This window comes from Denticeps clupeoides, chromosome 3 (genome assembly GCF_900700375.1).
Source record: "Denticeps clupeoides chromosome 3, fDenClu1.1, whole genome shotgun sequence".
Classification (NCBI taxonomy): Eukaryota; Metazoa; Chordata; class Actinopteri; order Clupeiformes; family Denticipitidae; genus Denticeps; species Denticeps clupeoides.
Genome location: NC_041709.1, coordinates 12,271,947 through 12,291,948, shown reverse-complemented (window position 1 = coordinate 12,291,948; position 20,002 = coordinate 12,271,947). Strand labels below are relative to the sequence as shown.

The following is a 20,002-nucleotide window of genomic DNA, read 5'->3' as shown; positions in this document are numbered from 1 at the left end:
GAAGTGGCTTCTTTGTTGCCCTTTTTGACACCAGGCCAGCCTCCAAAAGTCTGGTTAATAGAGGAAGAACAATGATTTCAAGCATCACCCCCCTTTTAAAGCATCCAGTCTGCTATTCTAACTCAATCGGCATGACAGAATGATCTCCAGCCTTGTGCTCCTCAACACCTGTATTAACGAGAGGATCACTGAAATGTGGCAGGTCTGAAATGCAGTGGAGAAGGTTTTTTGGGGATCAAGTTCATCTGATCACGCAATTCATCTGATCACGCTTCATAACATTCTGGAGTATACGCAAATTGACACAATAAAGACAGCAAACTTGATGAAAACCAGTATTTGTGTCATTCTCAAAACGTCTGTCTTCGGCCACGGCTGTTGTAGTAATGGTCAACCGCGGTTCTCCCCCATGTGGAACATTTCCGCAACATCTAGTCAACGTGTGGTGAACGTTCATAATCCCCCTTTCTAATAACTGGACTTTATAATGGACAGAGATACTCCGCGGAGACGCGCATTCAGGAGCGCGTCCGTCCCTCGCCCTCTCCCGCGCGCACGCGCACGCGCGCTCCCGGAGGCCGGGCACCGCGCGCTCCTCCTCCTCCTCCTCCTCCTCATCCTCCTCCTCGCCGACGCTGGTGGGTGTAAATCCAATTTGAACTTGCTGCCGGCTCGCGGTTCTTGCTGCCTCGGTTCAATGTCAGCGCGGGCTGCGGACTGAACGTGTGGGGACCGGAATTGGACGGAGGAAGCCCCGTCTCACCGTGGGACTTTTACGCACCAAGACAAGGTATTGTCCTCGCCGTGAAGCCCGATTGCGCTCTTTCAGCGCAAATCTAAGACCTGGACGAGAAATTAAATGCATTTATCTCCCAAATGACTCGGGTCGCGGTGCGATTATTTCGGTCCAAAGTGGATAAAGTGATGTCCCCGCGGGCATCTTTGTTGTGTGGCCTCTACCAGCCGCTCCTCACAGCTGACAGATGGGATCGGCGATGTGTTACGCCGGACGGTCTCGTAATTTAGTCTCATTATCAACATTATTTATTATTATTGTTATAATTATTATTACTAGTTGGCAAAAAAGAGACAGTGTCGATGTGTCTTAACGTCCTATCCATTGGATGTTTCTGACGCAGGTCTCTTAGTCTAAAAACGATGTAAACGGGACTTTAGTGTGTTGTCTGTAGGATAAACTGAAGATGCTTCTTTTATTTCACCAAAGCCCCCCTGGCGACGTCGTTAACCCTCGTGGTGCTACACCCAGTTCCGTTGGGCAGGAGCTGAGTGGATCTGTCGCGATGTCTTTTGTTGTTTGAATGGAGCCCTGGTCAACTTTTACTGGGGATAATTATTCTCGCCTATGAACCAGAAGACCATAAAGTCGCAGGTTCAAACCCCACTTACTACCATTCTGTCCTTGAACATGAGTGACTCCAGGTTACTGCTGATTGTAAGTCACTCTGGATAAGGGTGTCTGCCAAATATATAAAAATGTAAAATTTTTATGTGTAATTACTGAATTGATAAAATGTAGTTATTGAATAATAATGATGAGCTGTCTATGGTCCTGATTCCTGAGGTTCTAATTGGTTAAGATGATCCTTTATTAGTCCCACAAGTGGGAAATTTACAATTAATTATCTATATTGCACGACTACAAATGTTAAACCAGCATCACTGCACATTTTTCTGAAAGAATATTATGTAAATTACATATGCATAATGTTTGCATACAGGCACACTTACTGCCAACGCATGAACCAGCTGTGACACACTTACCTATTACATGTGCTGTGTAACCCAAAAATCTTAAGACTTGCTGCACATAGCAGTGTTAACATCATCAGAAACCAACCTGAATATCTGTCTCTACTTCCAGACTGGAGATGTTAATGAACCTAAAACACATCCTGTGGTTGGCTTGTATTAGCAGTGCATTCTCAGAAGATGGTAAGTTTCTTCATCATTTCTATAATTTTTTTTAATGACACTATGTTTGAAATCTAGAGTTCAATAATCTGTGGTTGAATTAAGACGTTTCTGTGTAAAATCATCTCACACCGATTTTTCCTTTAAACGTTACCTTAGAGTTTCGTGGATGAGTTCAGTGGAGTTATTTTTGGCTGTGTAAATTTTAACCAGCCAGGTTTGTTCATCAGTTGTGAGTTTCGTACATTAGCCAAGAGGCTGACGTAATCAGCAGGCACAGTGGATGGATTCTAGCCAAAACAGACTTCTACTTTTTCCCCCTATGGTAATTCAGATGAATATTTCATTAGCATTATATATGTACTATCCAAAATATATTTGAAAAGGATCTGTGGATTCTGTGGATAGGCTGTACACTGTATGGAAACACTATATGTTCTAATAAACAATGGAACACACTTTAGCCCTCTAACCAACCTTGAAGGGCGTGGCTTTGATGATTGCCTCTGAATTTCTTCCATTATAGTGTTCACAGGCCACATTTGCCATTATCCTGTTGATACTTCCACGAAAACCCTGTTGGCTCAAACCATATCAATCAGGCAGAAACAAGGCTCAAATAAAGGCTTGATTGACTTCTCTGGTCCTCAGTGGATCCACTAATGTACTTACCAGTGATCCTGAATTGGTTCACATGTTTTATGTTCCAAATTAAGGACCTGTTTCCTGACACCTTAAATATGTTCGTTAAAAACCTTATTGTGCCTCAGTTCCACTTATATGTTCCATATGAATGTTGAATGGCTCTGAAGGCAACCATTAGGGGTGGGGTCAAACCTCTGTTCAGAATTGCCCTGCTTTTCTACTCTTTATGCCCAGATACAGCATGGGAGGCAGTGAAGAATTCCCCTGTCAAGGGCTCTCTGGCAGGGAAAGTGGTTCTGCCGTGCCATTTTTCCACGATGCCCGTACCAACCTCCAGCACCCCAGCAGATGACCACCTTCGAATCAAGTGGACCAGGCTGCAGACTGGAGACACCGAGAACACAGTGCTGGTGGCACAGAATGGGGTGATAAAGATTGGACAGGAGTACAAGGAAAGGGTGTCGGTACCAAGCCATCCAGAAGCTGTGGGAGATGCTTCCCTGACGATAGTGGAGCTGCGGGCCAGTGATGCAGGCCTCTACCGATGTGAAGTCATGTATGGCATTGAAGACACCCAAGATACAGTATCCTTAGATGTTAGTGGTGAGTAGTGGTAAAAGCAGAACAAAGGTACAAAATAAAGCAACTTTAGTTTTTAGTAGTTTTTTTTTTTTACTTTATTTTAGATGGCAGAAATCAAACGTGTGCATGACAGAATGTCACTTCTGCACAATGGAACATGCACATTATAGCTTTATTGCTATCAGGGCACTATATTTAAACTGATCACAGCCTGGAGCTTGTTTGCCAGTGTAAAGTAAGGTGTTCTTAGGAGTTGCATAAATAGATTAATCAAGAAAGATCTGCATGATATTTATCTGAGCCTTGACAAAAAGAACTAACTACCCTTTTAGCTGGTGTGTAGTTATTTCTATTTCTGTACATATTTTTGTATATTTTAAATGAAAGCAGCCTGACATCTCTCACTACTTACTAATTCTGGATGCTTGAAATCTGTGTTATATGTGCCAACATCACTAAAGATTATGTTATCCAGAGTGACTTATCCAGAGTGACTTACAATCAGTAGTTACAGGGACAGTCCCCCCCTGGACACACTCAGGGTTAAGTGTCTTGGTCAGGGACACAATGGTAGTAAGTGGGATTTGAACCTGGGTCTTCTGGTTCATAGGCGAGTGTGTTACCCACTAGGCCACTACCACCCTACTTGACCATACAGTTTTGAGAATGGCACAAATATTGGTTTTCACAAAGTTTGGTGCTAATGTTTTAATTGTGTCAATTTGTATAATACACGCCAGAATGTTTGATCAGTGATCAGATAAATTGAAAAGTCCCTCTTTGCCATGAAAATGAACCTGCTGAGATAATTTCAGTGATCCTCCTGCTAACACGGGTGAGAGTGTTGAGGAGAACGAGGCCGGAGATCATTTTGTTATGCTGATTGAGTTAGAATAGCAGACTGGGTGCTTTCAAAGAAGGGTGATGCTTCCTCTGTTAAACAGGGGTACCTGCAAGGAAACATGTGCAGTCATCATTGCGTTGCATAAAAAGTGTTTCACAGGCAAGAATGTTGCTGTTACTAAAATTGCTCCTAAATCAAACATTTATCTGATCATCAAAACTTCAAGCAGAGAGGTTCAAGTGTTGTGAAGAATTTTTCAGGGTGCGGAGATGAAAAGGTGATTGCTACCTGTCCTGTCTCGCACCAACAGTAATGCACCCTGAGACCATTCATGTGTGCAGCTGCTTCTCATCCAAGGGAGTGGGCTCACTCACAATTTTGCCTAAGAACACAGCCATGAATAAAGAATGGTACTAAAACATCCTCCGACAGCAACTTCTCCCAACCATCCAAGAACAGTTTGGTGAAGAACAATGCCTTTTCCAGCATGATGGAGCACCGTGCCATACGGCCAAACCAAGTGGCACGGGAACAAAACATTGGAATTTTGGGTCCATGGCCTTAATCCAATTTAGAACTAACAAAAACCCACAAATTCTGACAAACTTCAAGCACTGATTATGAAGGAATGGGTTGCCATCAGTCAGGGTTCGGCCCAGAAGTTGATTAATTGAATGTCAGGGCAAATTGCATAGGTCTTGAATAAAAAGGGACAACAGAGCAAATATTCATTCTTTGCATAGACTTGCAGTAATTGTCAATAAAAGCCAATGAAATGTATAAAATGCTTGTAATTTTACTATAACACATCACAGAAACAACTGACAAAAAGATCTAAAATGTGAAGCAGCAAACTTTGTGAAAACCAGTATTTATGTAGTTCTCAAAACTTTTGGCCACGACTGTACACTAGCGAACAAGAGCCACACTTTTTTGTACTTTCATCTAGTTCAGCCACAGTCCTAGTAATAGCCAACCTACTTCTTCTATTGATTCTACTTTTTGTGTCATGTGGGACAATGACATTGGTTTGTAACTGTATTGATTGCGCCAACTTTCAGTTTCTGGAAACAATGGGAAAATGATACTGTCCTCCAGACTCATTTAAAGATGCCAGGGGTCTCTAATTCCCACTGAAATCTTCAATGGACCCTTAAGTTCAGCCTCTCCTGTAATGTCTTGAATAAGCAAAACTGTAGCCAACATTCAATGATTCAATCATTTTCAATATTATACAATATAATACGGTACATTAATCACTATATTAGGGTCCAGCATGCACAGTAAAACACAGTTTTATGCATAAAAATGCATACCATGTGTGAGAGGTTATGGAAGCAAGGCACAGCTGGCTCTAGTAAGTTTTATGAGCCTGTAGGGGGCATTATGCCATCCATGCCAAGCAGAACTTCAGTGCTGTTCCAGTTCAGCATGGGAGCTAATATTATATTATCTAGTTTGCAAGTTTCACTGAATTTCAGGAGTTGGTCTAAAGCATTCCTTGGCCATATGGATGTGGTTGGTCATTTAAGGACGTAGTCATGCGTCGCAGTTCTGATGAGTGGGGCAGGACATTCCAGTTTTATTTCCTGTCATCAAATATAAAAACTACACAGATGCATTAAAGATATTTCAGTTCAAATCAGTTCAATTGTGGCTCGTTGCTCAGCATATGCCAACAAACTGATATGTAACTCAGGCTCAGTATCTGATAAATAACATCAGTGAAATCAGTGACACACAGAGACACAACAAAATGTGTCCTCTGCATTTAACCATCACCCTTGGTGAGCAGTGGGCAGCCATGAGAGGCGCCCAGGCAGCAGTGTGTTGCTCAGTGGCACCTCAGGGGCAACTTGTCGTTTTGGGATTCGAACCGGCAACCTTCTGATTATGGTTCTGTTTTCTTACCTGCTAGGCCACCACTGCCCCATAAGTCCCCAAAACAAAGATTTCTCATTAATATACCACAGAAAGCAGAGCCCTAACATGGTGTCCCTTTATGCTAATCGAATGAAATAAAGACCCTGTTTTAACTGTGCCAGTTAAAACATTAGTGAAGTTTCAGTGAAAAAAGTATCTAACTCTTATCATCGTAACTATATTTTATATGGCATTGCTGTAAAGGAAAATACCAAGTTGTGCTATAACTCATCTTCATCTCTTTACATTTTGAGCTAGTTAAGCTCAAAATTACTTACTGTGTCAATGCAAAAGATACTTTGCATGGAGAGGCAGCAGACTCAAGTGTGAAATGACAGATATTCTATAACTGCAGAAGAACAAGGGACATTCTGACAGCGATGCCTAATGCGAGTATAAATGCAGGGATCCTAGACAAATAGGATGTAGTGCGATAGACTTAGGTGATGGCTGCTAGTCCACTATGGCCAGGACGTGACACACTGTCCCAAACATTGCTCCAGAGGAATGTAATCTACGATTACGATTGCAAATTCCAGTGTATAATGAGCATAATTTGAAGTTGAGTCTTGTTGAAGTTGAGGTTGCTTGAATCATGATTGACGGCTAATTGATTTATTTTTTCACAGGTGTTGTGTTTCACTATCGGGCAAGCACCAGTAGGTACACGTTAACATTCGAAAAAGCCAAGGAAGCCTGCCAGAATGTTCACGCAGTCATCGCCAGTGTAGAGCAGCTCAAAGCTGCCTTTGATGATGGGTTTGACCAGTGTGACGCTGGATGGTTAAGAGATCAAACAGTCAGGTGAGTTCTATAATTGCAAGCTTGCACACTTAAAACATTACATGAATGAAAGTGATGGTGCACACAATGAAATGCGTCCTCTGCCTTTAACCCATCACCTGAGCGGTGGCCATCAATGTCCCAGTTACTTATTTCACAAAATGCCCTGACGTTTTATTTCTCAGATACCCAATTACCAAACCAAGAGCGGGCTGTCATGGCGACAAATTGGGAAGGCCTGGCATAAGGACATATGGAATAAGAAACCCCAATGAAACATATGATGTGTACTGCTATGTGGATAAACTTCAGGGTATGTTTCCTCAAGATTTTGGAAGTTCAGATAATTAACTTATATATTGTAAAAGTTCAAAACACATCCCAGTATATTGAGATTTATTATATTTTGAGATATTATATTACTACATGGCAACTGTGTATTTAAGTTAATATTATTCAGATAACTATTCACCAAATAGAACATTCTTTAAACCTTTCTTGCTGAATCATTGTGTTTCATCAGGTGAAGTGTTTCATGTGCCAATCAAGGAGAAAATGACCTTCCAAGAGGCCATGGAGGAGTGTGAGAAGATGGATGCGGTTCTGGCTTCACCGGGTCATCTGCACGCTGCCTGGAGGAAGGGCCTGGACCGTTGTGACTTCAGCTGGCTTTCTGACGGCAGTGTCCGCTACCCTGTCTCAGTTCCCAGAATGCAGTGTGGCCGAGGCCAGCTTGGAGTTCGGACCATGTACCGCTTTGAAAACCAGACCGGATTCCCATTGCCAACTGAAAAGTTTGGCGCTTTCTGCTTCAAAGGTGAGTATGGAAATGTATTTCGACATTCAGGAGACTGAATGGCATCTAGGGCGTTTCTGTTCTATGAAAGCATTACATCAGAGGCTGGCCTGACTGGACTCTGAGTGAACTCTGAAATTGGGGTGGAGGGACAACGCAGGACTGTATGATTCTCTGGAGCATCATCAGATTTCATCACCTTCTTCTGCTTCATTCTTCAGTTCTTGTGTAAATTCCATCTGACTTTAAGATTACCTGTTAACCCGTTCAGATGCTGTATGACTAACCTCTGTTCCTTCAAACCTTTTGTCTAAGTTCCATTAGATATTAGAATTAAAAAACGCACCTCATCAGTTCATCTCTGTTTGTTGCATTGCTCTTCTAAATTCCATGACTGTCCCAATACGCTGAGTATTTCTTTTAATAGCTGTGTAACTTTCCATTATTGTATTTCTGCATTTAAATTGGACACTACTAATGCTTGTCCAAGTGAAACACTGTTGCTGAGTGGCTGGACATCCACAGCAGAGTTTTCTTTTCTTTAGAGCTTGGGTGGAGTGTTCTCAGCTGGTCGCAGAGTCTGGAGAATTTCCAAATCACATTAGCTTCCTTTAGTAATAGTGGTACATGTGGCTAACAGACTAATGATTCTTGTTCAGTTGGCAGTAGGCAATAATAATCACTGGCATTTTGATCATTGTCTGACTCTGATAACATGGATCATCTTTACCAGCCTGTGCCACAGTGTCAAAATAGGGCTATTACAAGGTATCTACAGGAAACTTTTCAATATTTCTAGTGCATAAAAAATACCACTCTTGAAAGAAAGTTTATGCAGCATCGGTGTTCTGCAACATTTATAGTCCACATTTTGAATGCCTAATCTGAAAAGTTTTGGGAGGTGCGCCTTTTCCAGTAGCAACGCACTGGTCAGGAATCCCACTGATGATTATTAAAACTGTTTATCCATCTCTCTGTCTGGGCGACAGACAGAGATGCCTCCATCATTCTAATGTGCTGGGACTTTCTCATTAATGGGAAACCTGATCTGGGTAAAATAAATAGAGGATGAATGCCCAAGAAACTGGACTTGGACATGGCAGCAAGCAGGTTATCATGTTTTTCTCAACATTTCCATAGCAAGACTCATTGTCATGGAATCATTTGAACGCTAATCCAACATATAAAAAGTCAGTACAAGGCCTTAGGCAAAGATTATGTATGATTTATGAGTAAAATTTAGGGAAAGCCATTTGTCATACTACACACAGCTACTCATCACTGATTTAAATAGGTCAGCCTCCATGACAAGAAAAACGTATACTTCTGGATCACTAAACTAACAGGAGGTTTGGTCTCTATAAAAATTGGATGGCAAACAGATTTGATTTGTTAAGAAGTAGAAGATACAGGCAACAAATATAGCAGTAAACCAGGAAACAGGAAAATGGTTCCCCTGAACAAAGCACAAATAAATGTGGGGAGATGGCCAGATGCCCCCTCCTCTTTCAGGATCAGTGATTTTTTTTTTACTGGGGGGGGCGCTTCGTGTTTTACAACAGAGATAACTGCTGAGAAAAGAGGACATGTCTCTAATGGCTAACAGCTGACTCCTGTTCCTGACACACAGCCAGTAAGAAAGGAGCGCTAGCCTGAAACGTCCATAGATTTTTAGAGAGAGCAGCCAGACAGGGTGTGGTACATCACATCTGAGATGACCATAGAAGCAGCTGCAGATTTACTTTTTCCCGTTTGTTTGTTTTTTACTATAGGCCATGTTTCTCCTAGAGAAACTAGGAGAAATGACAATTAAATGACAATAGTATCAAATATTTTTATTTTCTTTATTAATTTAACACTTAAGAATTGTAGGCCTTTTCTGTGAAATCATAAGAAGGCATCAGACACCCTTCAGAAAATAAACATACTTTTAAAATTGTATATTGATTGCTTTTCTATAATCATATTCTGATCTGTTTTTAAGGTATTGATCCCACAGCCACAACAACTGCGGTATACCCCACGGGCAAAATTTTCACCACCGCTTTGTCTAAGCTGGCCGACATAGAGGAAGCTAAGACCTCAATCACAGAACCACCATCCATGTTCTCGGTGAACATGTCAGTACCAGGCAGAGTTGTCTTTGAAGAAGACCTTTCTGTGTCTGTCTCTGTCAGCCCTGAATCCATAGTCCTTGATTATGAGTTTAATGAGGCTGGGTTCGTAGAGTCTCTTCCTGACCGTGGAGATGTCATTGCATTGCCACCTCCTCCTCTTTCCACTATCCATGGCAAGAAGCCGCCATTGGATGTGGGACCTGAGGAGAGCAGAGAAATTAGTGCGGAGGGAAGTACCAGTGGAGAGGACACTACTGAGATCAGTCCACTTGTAGTTACTAAACAACCAGACTTTGCTGACCAAGACTTGGGAACAACAGCCACTGTGTCCCCGGAAGTCATGAAGACCTTAGTTACTGCTTCAATTGAAACTCATCTGCCAGAAGCCACTGCTGATGTTGGAAAGCTGCCTGATCATGGCTGGATAATTGACCACACCACCAAAGACTTGATTGTAACTTCAGAGTCCACAGTCAGCCAAGAAGGCCAAACACCAGTGGACTCTGGCGAGCTGGCGAAGGTCATACCCACAAAGCAACCTCTTCATGTCATCATTGTCAACGTGAAAGACAAAAACCAATCCGGTAGGACTTCAGTTTTAATTCCCTACTAACTTATCATATTCATGGCTCATTCATGGTTAGTAAGTAGTATGGTTGAGTTGAGTTGTTTTATTTATATATATATATATATATATATATATATATATATATATATATATATATATGTGTGTGTGTGTGTGTGTGTGTGTGTGTGTGTGTGTGTGTGTGTGTGTGTGTATATATTTATTTTTTATTTAATCAATGAACCAAATCACACCAGATCTGTTTCCAACTCTGCTCAATACCATTTCCCTACTGCCTATATGTTTAATGCAACTAATTTTAATGTAATTATTCATAACAACTGCAGAGAAAAAGTGCATGTTCAGCATTGCTGTTCCACAGAACATTCCTTCCTCACTCTTGATATGTAACATAAAGGTAACAGTAAATATTACTGAAGATTTAAGTTAATGATTTGCACTTCAAAAGCTTGCCATTTGTGCCTTAACAAGTGTTTTAGGTTATAAGTGTTAACATTAACAAATCTAATCAACATTTAAGTGTTTTACAGAAGAGATATTCAAATGCTAGCTTCAGCATCATTGACACAAACCAATCTTTCAACTTGAAAGGTTTCTGAGATTTGTGTCACAGTATTGCTGCAGGGTAATTTGACATTAACTTCTATAGCTATTTTAAAAATGTCATTTGAAATGCTCCCACCTGGGACTTACTCATGGCTACACAAGAGATTTAAAGCAAGGAAGCCATACAAATATATGAGTGCATTGCCTACATTTTGGTCTTATAGCTGCATAGAAGAAATTGCCCTGAAGTCAGATGGCAAAAGCTCCTGATTATCAATGAGCACTGTAATCATTCGTAGGCCAAAGCTGCTGTCACCCAGCTCTCACACCAGGTTACACTGAATAACTGCCAGTATACCCATCAATGAAGTGATGTGTGGGGGTGTTATTTATTATAAAAAAATGTCTCTGGGGCTACTGGCAGTTTCTCAAAAGGACACAACAATACATTGCTTCATCATCTGAAATCCCTGACATTTTTCACAGTGTATAACAGATTAAGGCCCCTAAACTAATACAGATATTCATTGTTGGGTCACATAAGGACTTGCCAAAGGATAAAATCTGGAAGCCTGTGGATCTTGCTATGAATGTACATCTTAGTATGTTTAATGTCATCTCCATAAACCTGTATGTTTGAGCTTATAACAGACAGTGGATAAATAAATAAAAATAAAGACATTGTAGGGGGTTTCAATCAATTTTGTAAAACCTAAAAAAAATGACCAAATTGATAGCCTTTCAATTAGTGAAGCTCACAGCCAGTAATCTATATTATTAATTTTTTTCCAGTTGATGACATTTTGAGAATCTTGACAAAACCAGACATTCAGTTTCCTGACATGTCACATGCTACTCTGCCTGATGACATAGCCATTACACCCATGTTCATCAATGGGAACAATGAGATGATTCTTAAGCCTGACGTTCCTGAATACGAGGAAGCAAGAGGAGATCAGTTTGATGTGGCAACTCCACCAGAAGACAAGCTATTCAATATAGATTTGAGCATTGAAACGACAGAAAGCTCAACAAAGCTGTCCATGTTTTCAGCATCTGCAACTAGACTCCCAAGTATTGAGGCAATGTCTCTAGCCCCAGGACAGATTTCTACTGATGCTGCTGAAAGCTCTGGACTGCACTCTACAGATGCTGAGGGTGAAATCATCCCTGATGAAATGCTGACCACCACTATGTCTCATGAGCAAATAATGGTGGTGACAGAAAGGAGTACAGAAAGTCCCATAACTACAGAGAAGCTCCTTACCATGACACCTGCTGCCATTACAAGTGACATTGGCAGGACTGAGGACTTCGAGGGCTCTACATCTGCAGAAGAGGAAACATTTGTCTACAGTCCAGGATTGTCTAAATTCCTCACTCCGCCTCCATCAATGACTGTTCCGCTCTCTGCTGCTATTTCAGGAAATACAGTATCAGTTGAGCCAAGACGACCCACACCCTTCACTGGATCTTCACTGCCAGTGCCTACTGTGGAGGTCCCAGTGGCCACAACTCATCCTGAGATTTCACAAAGGCTCACTGAAGACAGTGATGCTTTGATTAAGGAGATAGTGGGGTTAACAGCAACAGAAGAACCCATGGCCCTTCCTGAGATCAGCACTGATGGCATGGGCTCTGGTCAACAGACATCTCAAGTCTCAATTGAACACACTGTGTCAACTGTGTTACCAGCAGCCATTCCATACACTAAAGATGATGAAAAGGAAAAGGCCTATGAGGGTTCCATGGAGGAGGACAGAACTCCATTGCCTCCTTATTCAGAGCAATTCACATCTAAACCTAAAAGTCTGGTCACCATGTCAGTTATCACACACTTCCCTGAAGACACTGACCAAGATGGTGGTACCACAGAGCCACAAGAGTTTTCAGGAGATGATGCTGAACATGCAACTACTACTCAGATCAGCCAAACCAAAGTTTTTCATCCTGTTAGCTCTGCAGCCTCCACAGACACATCTGTGGTCTCCTCACTGCCAATCTCCAGTCTCCTCGATACAGAGCTGTCCACTGCACAACCAGTTACAGACCACAGCAGGACAGTTGAAGTGACCAGAGAGACTCTCACCACGAGCCAGATCTCAGCTGTGACTGAAAAATCCACTACCCCAGCTGAGCCTGATGTAGACTACGAAGAGTTTACCAGACCCTACCAAGTTGAGGCTGAACCACCTCTGAAAGTCCTACAAACAACAAGTGAGCCAGAGGCAAAGACCTACAGGCCTTACACCCTAGAAGGGCACACTGTTGATGTACCAGGTATACAGATACAAAGAAGTCCTTTAAAAAACAATCAATGTACACCGTCCATAAAAACTGACCTTTTGTGAACAGATCTTTTCTTGTCTTTGTAGATGTCATCCTTTGCTCTGAGAACATCTGTGAAAACGGAGGCTCTTGCTATTTGAGAGGCAGTGTTCACATCTGTATTTGTTTGCCGGGCTATGAAGGAGATCGTTGTGAGACAGGTATGGAAGCTCACAAGCCTCTGCTGCTGATGTCACCCAAACATTGAGCCGGTTAATTTTTTGGTTCGCTAAAGCTCATGAGGATCTCATTGCTTGACTCTGAACAGATTCTGATGAATGCCAGTCAAACCCCTGCCTCAACGGAGCGACTTGCGTTGATGGCTCCAACTTGTACAGTTGCATATGCCTGCCCAGCTACTCCGGGGCAAACTGTGAGCACGGTAAGCTCTCCTGCCATCTACAAGTCCTGTTTACTTCAGAAGTGATGCTGACAGAAAAAAGAACCTTCTTTTCCTTTCTCCCATGTGCTAAGCTTGAGGTTCGTATTTCATGGTGCCTTCATGTAACTACTGCAATTTGTGATTTTGAATTAATTCCTCTGCGCTACCTCAAAAACAGACTGTAGACTTGCATCACCCTAAACAATTGACCTGAATGTTTGGCTGGAGAACCCACAGGAGTCTTCTGTACTATTAGATCCAACAAAGAAGACACAGGGGGACACAATGTAGTGCCAGGGGCAGTGTTTGAGATAAGGGGGCTTTTTGCTCGGTGAGGCCTGGTGCCTCTGTGCTTTGTCATCATGACGCCAACACATTTGGACCAGGTCCCTGAGCTCAATGGGTGAGATGGCTGCCTTGCAGGCATGTCAGTAAATCAATATAAAAACACTGTCAACGACTGCAGTTCCCGAACATTTGTCCAATTTGCTCACATTTGTCTGTCACAAAAGCAAGCATTGTTCTTTGTCTCCGTGTGCATCAGGACTTCTTCAAAGCAAAACATGTCATCACATTGAAAAAGTTATCAAAGTGCTACAGGCTTTAACAGCCAACTCTAAAGAGGTTCAGAGCTCTGTTTGATATTTATATGGATCTAATTTCTTTCTTGGCAATAACATATTTTTAATATACCAGTCAAAGGTTTGGACACACCTACCCATTTATGGGTATTGCATTATTTATATTACAGATCAAAAACTGAAGACACAGGACTATGAAATAACACACACACACACACACACCAACATATATATATATATATATATATATATATATATATATATATATATAGAGAGAGAGAGAGAGAGAGAGAGAGAGAGAGAGAGAGAGAGAGAGAGAGAGAGAGTAGTTTCATTGAAGTAACCCTACAGAGAGGAAAAGCAAATGGTCAGCAAACACTCCCGCTGAGCCCCCATATAAGTACTATGGATTCTCTGAGGCTGATTAAGAAAAGCTTTTTCCCTCTGGTGACGTTAGCCGGGGCTGTTAGTGATTGTGTCTGGCCCCAACGTGGCTGTTGGGCTGGGATCTCCTGGGAGGTGAGGCCCCATACTGTACTGTGCACTTGTGGGAACACGATCACAATCGGCAGGCCCTCCACGTGGTGAGAGCAGCTGGAACCAATTTCCATTTTGCATCACTGTATTTGACTCACAGACCCTATGATGCAGTCCTCTTCAGCTCACCGGACCCATACATTGATCAGCCAACATCTCATTCTACCTCAATGTGAAATGTCAAAAGTGTGAACTGTGACAAGTGACTGTTCACACTGATCTTCAAATAAACAAGTACCTTGTTCTAAAACAAGGTAGCATCTGGACATAATACTCCCAGAATTACCTTAGCCAACCCACACTGCAGTCATATTTTAAGAAGCAATAACTCAAAAGTCTTTGGATACTAAAACTACTAACCAACAAGAAGTCTGTCTGGTCAATGGTTTTGTCGTCCAGCATTGAACAAGCATTTTTGCCCAGGAACATTTGGCAGTCCTGGGCTTCTCATGCTTTTACTAAAGTGAAAGCAGACCCTGCATGTCCTCTTCTGTGTCCATTGTTTTTTAATACTGATAGGAAGAGAAAATTTAATTAATGTTATGCTGTTAATGAAATTCTTCCATTTGCTTTGTGAGATTATTGAGAGACAAGTTTATTAATTACCACACTAGAAAAGTTGTCTTTTTTTCAATAGGGGACCATGCAGCAGTTTACACTTTACGCAAGCTCATGGCCAGGCCGCTCTAAGTATCCATACACTGCCGTAAAGCGCCATAAACTGCTCATATGAACTAAGGCTCTTCATTTGCAGTCGCAGCATGTTAGACGCAAACTGGCCATGAATAATGTCTTGTGTATGTAATGTTGATGCTTAGCACTACACAGCACTGAATCGGCCACAAAACGTTGCTTGTTCACATGAGAGTTTGATAGCTGGTGTGGCTGCCATTGGTTATATACACAATAAAATGCATTTGCTGTGATGCCTCTTACATTGAAGTATAATGGCATTCAGGGCATAGCACAAAAACCGTGTTATGAAGCTAAATTTGAGTCCATTCACTTGGCTCATTCATGTATATTTTCTTGCCCTAGCTGAGTTGCTGCCATTGTTATAGACCACACTCAGAGTGGTGCAGTCAGCTGGGATGCAAATGTTGCTTATCATTGTAGCGCATAGAATATGACCCCCTTCATTTAGAAAACCCAGTTAGTGGCAGAGCTGTTGGGCAGGACAGAAATGGTTTTATGCTAAACAGATTTTTTTTTTTGCACCAGTTACGGATTATGCTTGATTTGAAAAGCAGGCCCAAGAAGCAGGAAATACAGATCACTGTGTTACTGAGCCTACAGACAATCTCACCATAATACAATGTCGGCTTGTTTCAAATTCTTTTTTTTTTTTGGTATTTCCCTCTACCTTGGTTTCGTGGAATTGTAAAACGACTGTTTCTGTGTTCCTGGGATGTAAATCACACCCCTGCATCCATCCTGGAACCAGATACTGAAGTGTGTGACTATGGCTGGCACAAGTTTCAGAGCCACTGCTACAAGTACTTCACCCACCGACGCACTTGGGACGCTGCCGAACGCGAGTGCCGTCTGCAGGGGGCGCACCTCACCAGTGTTCTTTCCCACGAGGAGCAGCTCTTTGTCAACCGTAAGTAGGCAGCCTATGATTGGTGCTGGTGAAGGTTCGGTTGGAAAGGGCTGTCTTTGAAAGGTGCTTTGAACAATTTATCCTATTGAAGCCAAGTGGAATAATATGGAGGGCAAGTTGCTCAGATTCATGTTAAGCTCTTGGTATCTACATACTCGTAAACTAACATAATGACCTTTATCATTATTAGTTTTGTTTGAAAGTCAAGACTTTTGGCCTAGTCAGAGGAAAACATGAAGAACTTCCTTGTCTGTCTGAAAATGGCTTCGTTCAAGAAACCAAAGCCTGATTTATGCTTTTGAAAATATCAGCTTGTTGTCACGTTATGGTCACTTTCCTGATAAGGCTGAGGAACAAATCTCTGAATGTTTTTCTTACACTCCAGGAATGGGCCACGATTACCAGTGGATAGGGTTGAATGATAAGATGTTTGAAAGTGATTTCCGCTGGACAGATGGCAGACCCATGGTAAGGAAGGAACTCCATTACTAATATGTTAGTCATACATCAGCTTTTATCCAAATTTTAGAAGGAAGTATCGCACAACATGTATTACTGCTAGCTTTCAGGTCCTGTGCATAAATATTAGCACAGATGCGCCACTCAGGGCCCAGCTGTTCCTGTCCCATGGGCCATCAGCTGAGATAAGATGTTGGGCAGTGTCCTTGTTTTATCCTTCTTTGTGGGTCATGCAGCAGGCATGTGGACTTATTCAAATAAGTTGCTGTGATTAAATTGGACTTATAAAGCTATAATATACTATATAAATATCCATTTTCATAATTTTTGCGATACAATATGTTACTTGTCCAGCATCAGAATATCAAAATATGAGCAAATGTATATCTAAAACAATGGTGACTGTATGTATCTGTGCAACATATTTCTTTTCTGTGTTAATGGAAACTCCCCTGTAGTTTTGCCAGATTTGAGGTGGAGACCCGGCAAGGCTCAGACTGAAAGTGAAATGTGCTCTTTGCGCCCTCATGTGATAAAAAGAGAGTAGTGCACCTCTATTCACCCACACTGACCCCAGTAGAAAATAGCTTTGCACTGCCCCTCAGTGTTTTCATTGTTTTCATTTCATTATCATTAATTACACACATAATTATTGGTTTTAAAAATATCCCAAAAGATATTGGTATTGTATGTGCAAAAATTAAATGTAATGGCAAAATCTTCTGCGATCAATAACCTTGAATAATCATTTCATTTAAAAAAATAGATTTGCAAATGCACTCTATGTAAAGGGCAAGCTGTACTTTTATGGGTGGACAACATTATAAGATGATAGGTATCTTAAGATTATATATATACACACACACACATATATATATATGTATAAACTAACCTTATTCATCTTACTTCATCTTATGATCCTTAGCAATTTGAAAATTGGAGGCCAGGCCAGCCTGACAGTTTCTTCTCAACTGGTGAGGACTGCGTTGTTATGATATGGCATGAAGGAGGTCAATGGAATGATGTGCCCTGCAACTATCACCTGACCTTTACCTGCAAGAAAGGGACAAGTGAGTCTCTGTGGTGTATCCACTGTCATATTTCTAGACTGGAAGTAAAATGAGTCTGAAAGCTTAATTTTGGTTTTTAATTCATCAGTTGCTTGTGGACAGCCTCCAGTTGTAAAAGATGCCAGGATCTTTGGCAGCATGAAGCCACGCTATGAGGTCAACTCTATAGTGAGGTATCACTGTAAAGAGGGCTTTATTCAGAGACATGTGCCCACCATCAGGTGCCGAGATGATGGCCACTGGGACATCCCTAAGATCTCTTGTCTGAGTCGTAAGTGACACAGCCTTAAAATGTGTCTTTATACGAAATGAATGTTTGTGATTATTTCACGCTTTGATGGGAAAGTTCTTAAAACATTTCTCATACAAGGCCTCATACAAAAAAGCAAACATGATAACAGTGCATAGCAGTTAAAAAAAATTTATTCCTGATTTTACCATCACTATCTTCTGTAATTTGTCTTTCAGCATCTACATATGAGAAGACAAAATTCCAATTTGATAATGTTTACAACAGCAGCAAGCGACGGTTCAATGACTCGAGACATCATCATCGCTGGCAAAATGGAGAGTCCAAGAACAATCAATGATGTTTCTGACACAACCAAAAATGAGGGGAGTGGTGGGAAGCAATTTCATAATGTCAACACAAAGCAATTCACTTACAAGTGATAAATATGAATTATGTGCCTTTTGAATGTTTCAAAGCTGAAATTATTTTTTCAAATTCCATTTTATACAAATCACTTTTTTTTTAATGAACCACAAAGGCCTTTATGAGCTAACCACTGAAATACAGTAATAGTATTTGACTAATTAATAATCATTGTATAGTCTTTTTTATGGGTTTGGAAAGTCTTGAATGGGTGGATGCGCATGGACAGTTTAGGAACTTGTGCCATGTGCAAGGTTTAAATCATGCTCAAAAAAGTAGTTCCATCATTTTGTCAAACGATGTAATGAGTAAACAAATGTAGTCTTTAGTAGGGAATTTAAAAGCGCATTGCCAGCAATTTTCCCCTCAGTCATCCTATGCATATGACCTTTAAAAAGTTGCTGCTCTTTGTGTGGGTCAAAAATGATTATTATAGTTATAGTTAAAAACGTCTCTCCATAGAGATATACGTAAATAGGTCAACAGAACACTGAGACTCTAGAGGATACCTGAAGGACAGGACTGCGAGAACTGTGGTGTACAAAGCTGGTGTACATAGAATGGGCCAATGGGTCATGGTTTTATTTACTGTGTTATTCACCAGCACTTTTAAACAAGTGATAACATGGTCATTTTGGAGAGGCTGAATTCATTATTTTATGTTCAGTGAATGCTATTATAACTGAGAAAAGTCAACACTGCATATTGTATGACTGATTCCAACAGACTTTCAATTAGAAGAATGAAGAAAAATGACCATATATATTTTATTTATTTGCAAATGTTTCAAACAATACTCTGTGATAATTTGAATCAAGGCAAAAAATGGAGGTTGGGTTTGATGTATTGGTTCCTGTGCTTACAGGTAGTCCTGTATAGTTTTATGTATCACACAAAATGCCATGTTGCTTTATACTGCACAAAATTCCCAATATGCCATAGTCATCTGACATTAAACACTGAAAAAATCATAACAAACAGACATAAACATAAAGCTTCAAAGTTACTCGTAGAATTGAAATAAAGTTTTATTTGAGAGCTCATGTTATTTGTTCATGATGTTATGGCTGAAATGTTCCTGGTTCAGAAAGGTGAGAAACTGGCTGATTTGTTGAAGGGATAAATGTGAAATTGTGGTCATCACTTGACGTGAGGCCATGTCCTTATTTACATTCTGTAAATGTTATTCATTGGACGAGCTAAGAGTGGCATGGGTCAAGTGTGGAAAACTGCAGTACAGTGGACTACATGAACTATGTTTTTTTGTAACCATTTTCCTTTTGTATTCAGTTTTGTGATCTTTTTATACTACATTTAATACTGATCAGTATTGATACTTTGTACCTTTCTCTACAATGTGAAAACCTGGTGTTTTTATAAATTCCATGTGTCATTCAGTGCTCTGTCTGAGTATTATCTGCTGTGCAATAAAAGACCTAAAGCTAATGTATTGTATTGCATTGTAAATTGAAAGTGAAACATCTGTAAATGTGCAAAAATACCAATTTAGTGTATTTGTGTGGTAAAAAAAATATCTATTAAATTTAATAGGAAGGTTGTCATTTGAGAAGATAACAAATTTGTAACTGATCTGGTGTTATTACGGTAATGACTCACATGTAAATCACACAGA

The 20,002-nt window shown here is 40.8% G+C and overlaps 1 protein-coding gene across 1 annotated transcript; it reads left to right on the top strand.

Moving 5' to 3' along the window:
- The first annotated feature begins 628 nt into the window (after positions 1 to 628).
- Positions 629 to 19,815, top strand: vcanb (versican b). Its single transcript, XM_028971871.1, has 15 exons — positions 629 to 790; positions 1,883 to 1,953; positions 2,812 to 3,180; positions 6,556 to 6,730; positions 6,895 to 7,022; positions 7,233 to 7,526; positions 9,490 to 10,206; positions 11,547 to 13,034; positions 13,130 to 13,243; positions 13,351 to 13,464; positions 16,027 to 16,185; positions 16,571 to 16,653; positions 17,570 to 17,714; positions 17,803 to 17,985; positions 18,183 to 19,815. Exons 2-15 carry the CDS (start codon positions 1,890 to 1,892, stop codon positions 18,302 to 18,304), a joined length of 4,155 nt encoding a protein of 1,384 aa, XP_028827704.1. The 5' UTR covers positions 629 to 790; positions 1,883 to 1,889; the 3' UTR covers positions 18,305 to 19,815.
- Positions 19,816 to 20,002: the final 187 nt, after the last annotated feature.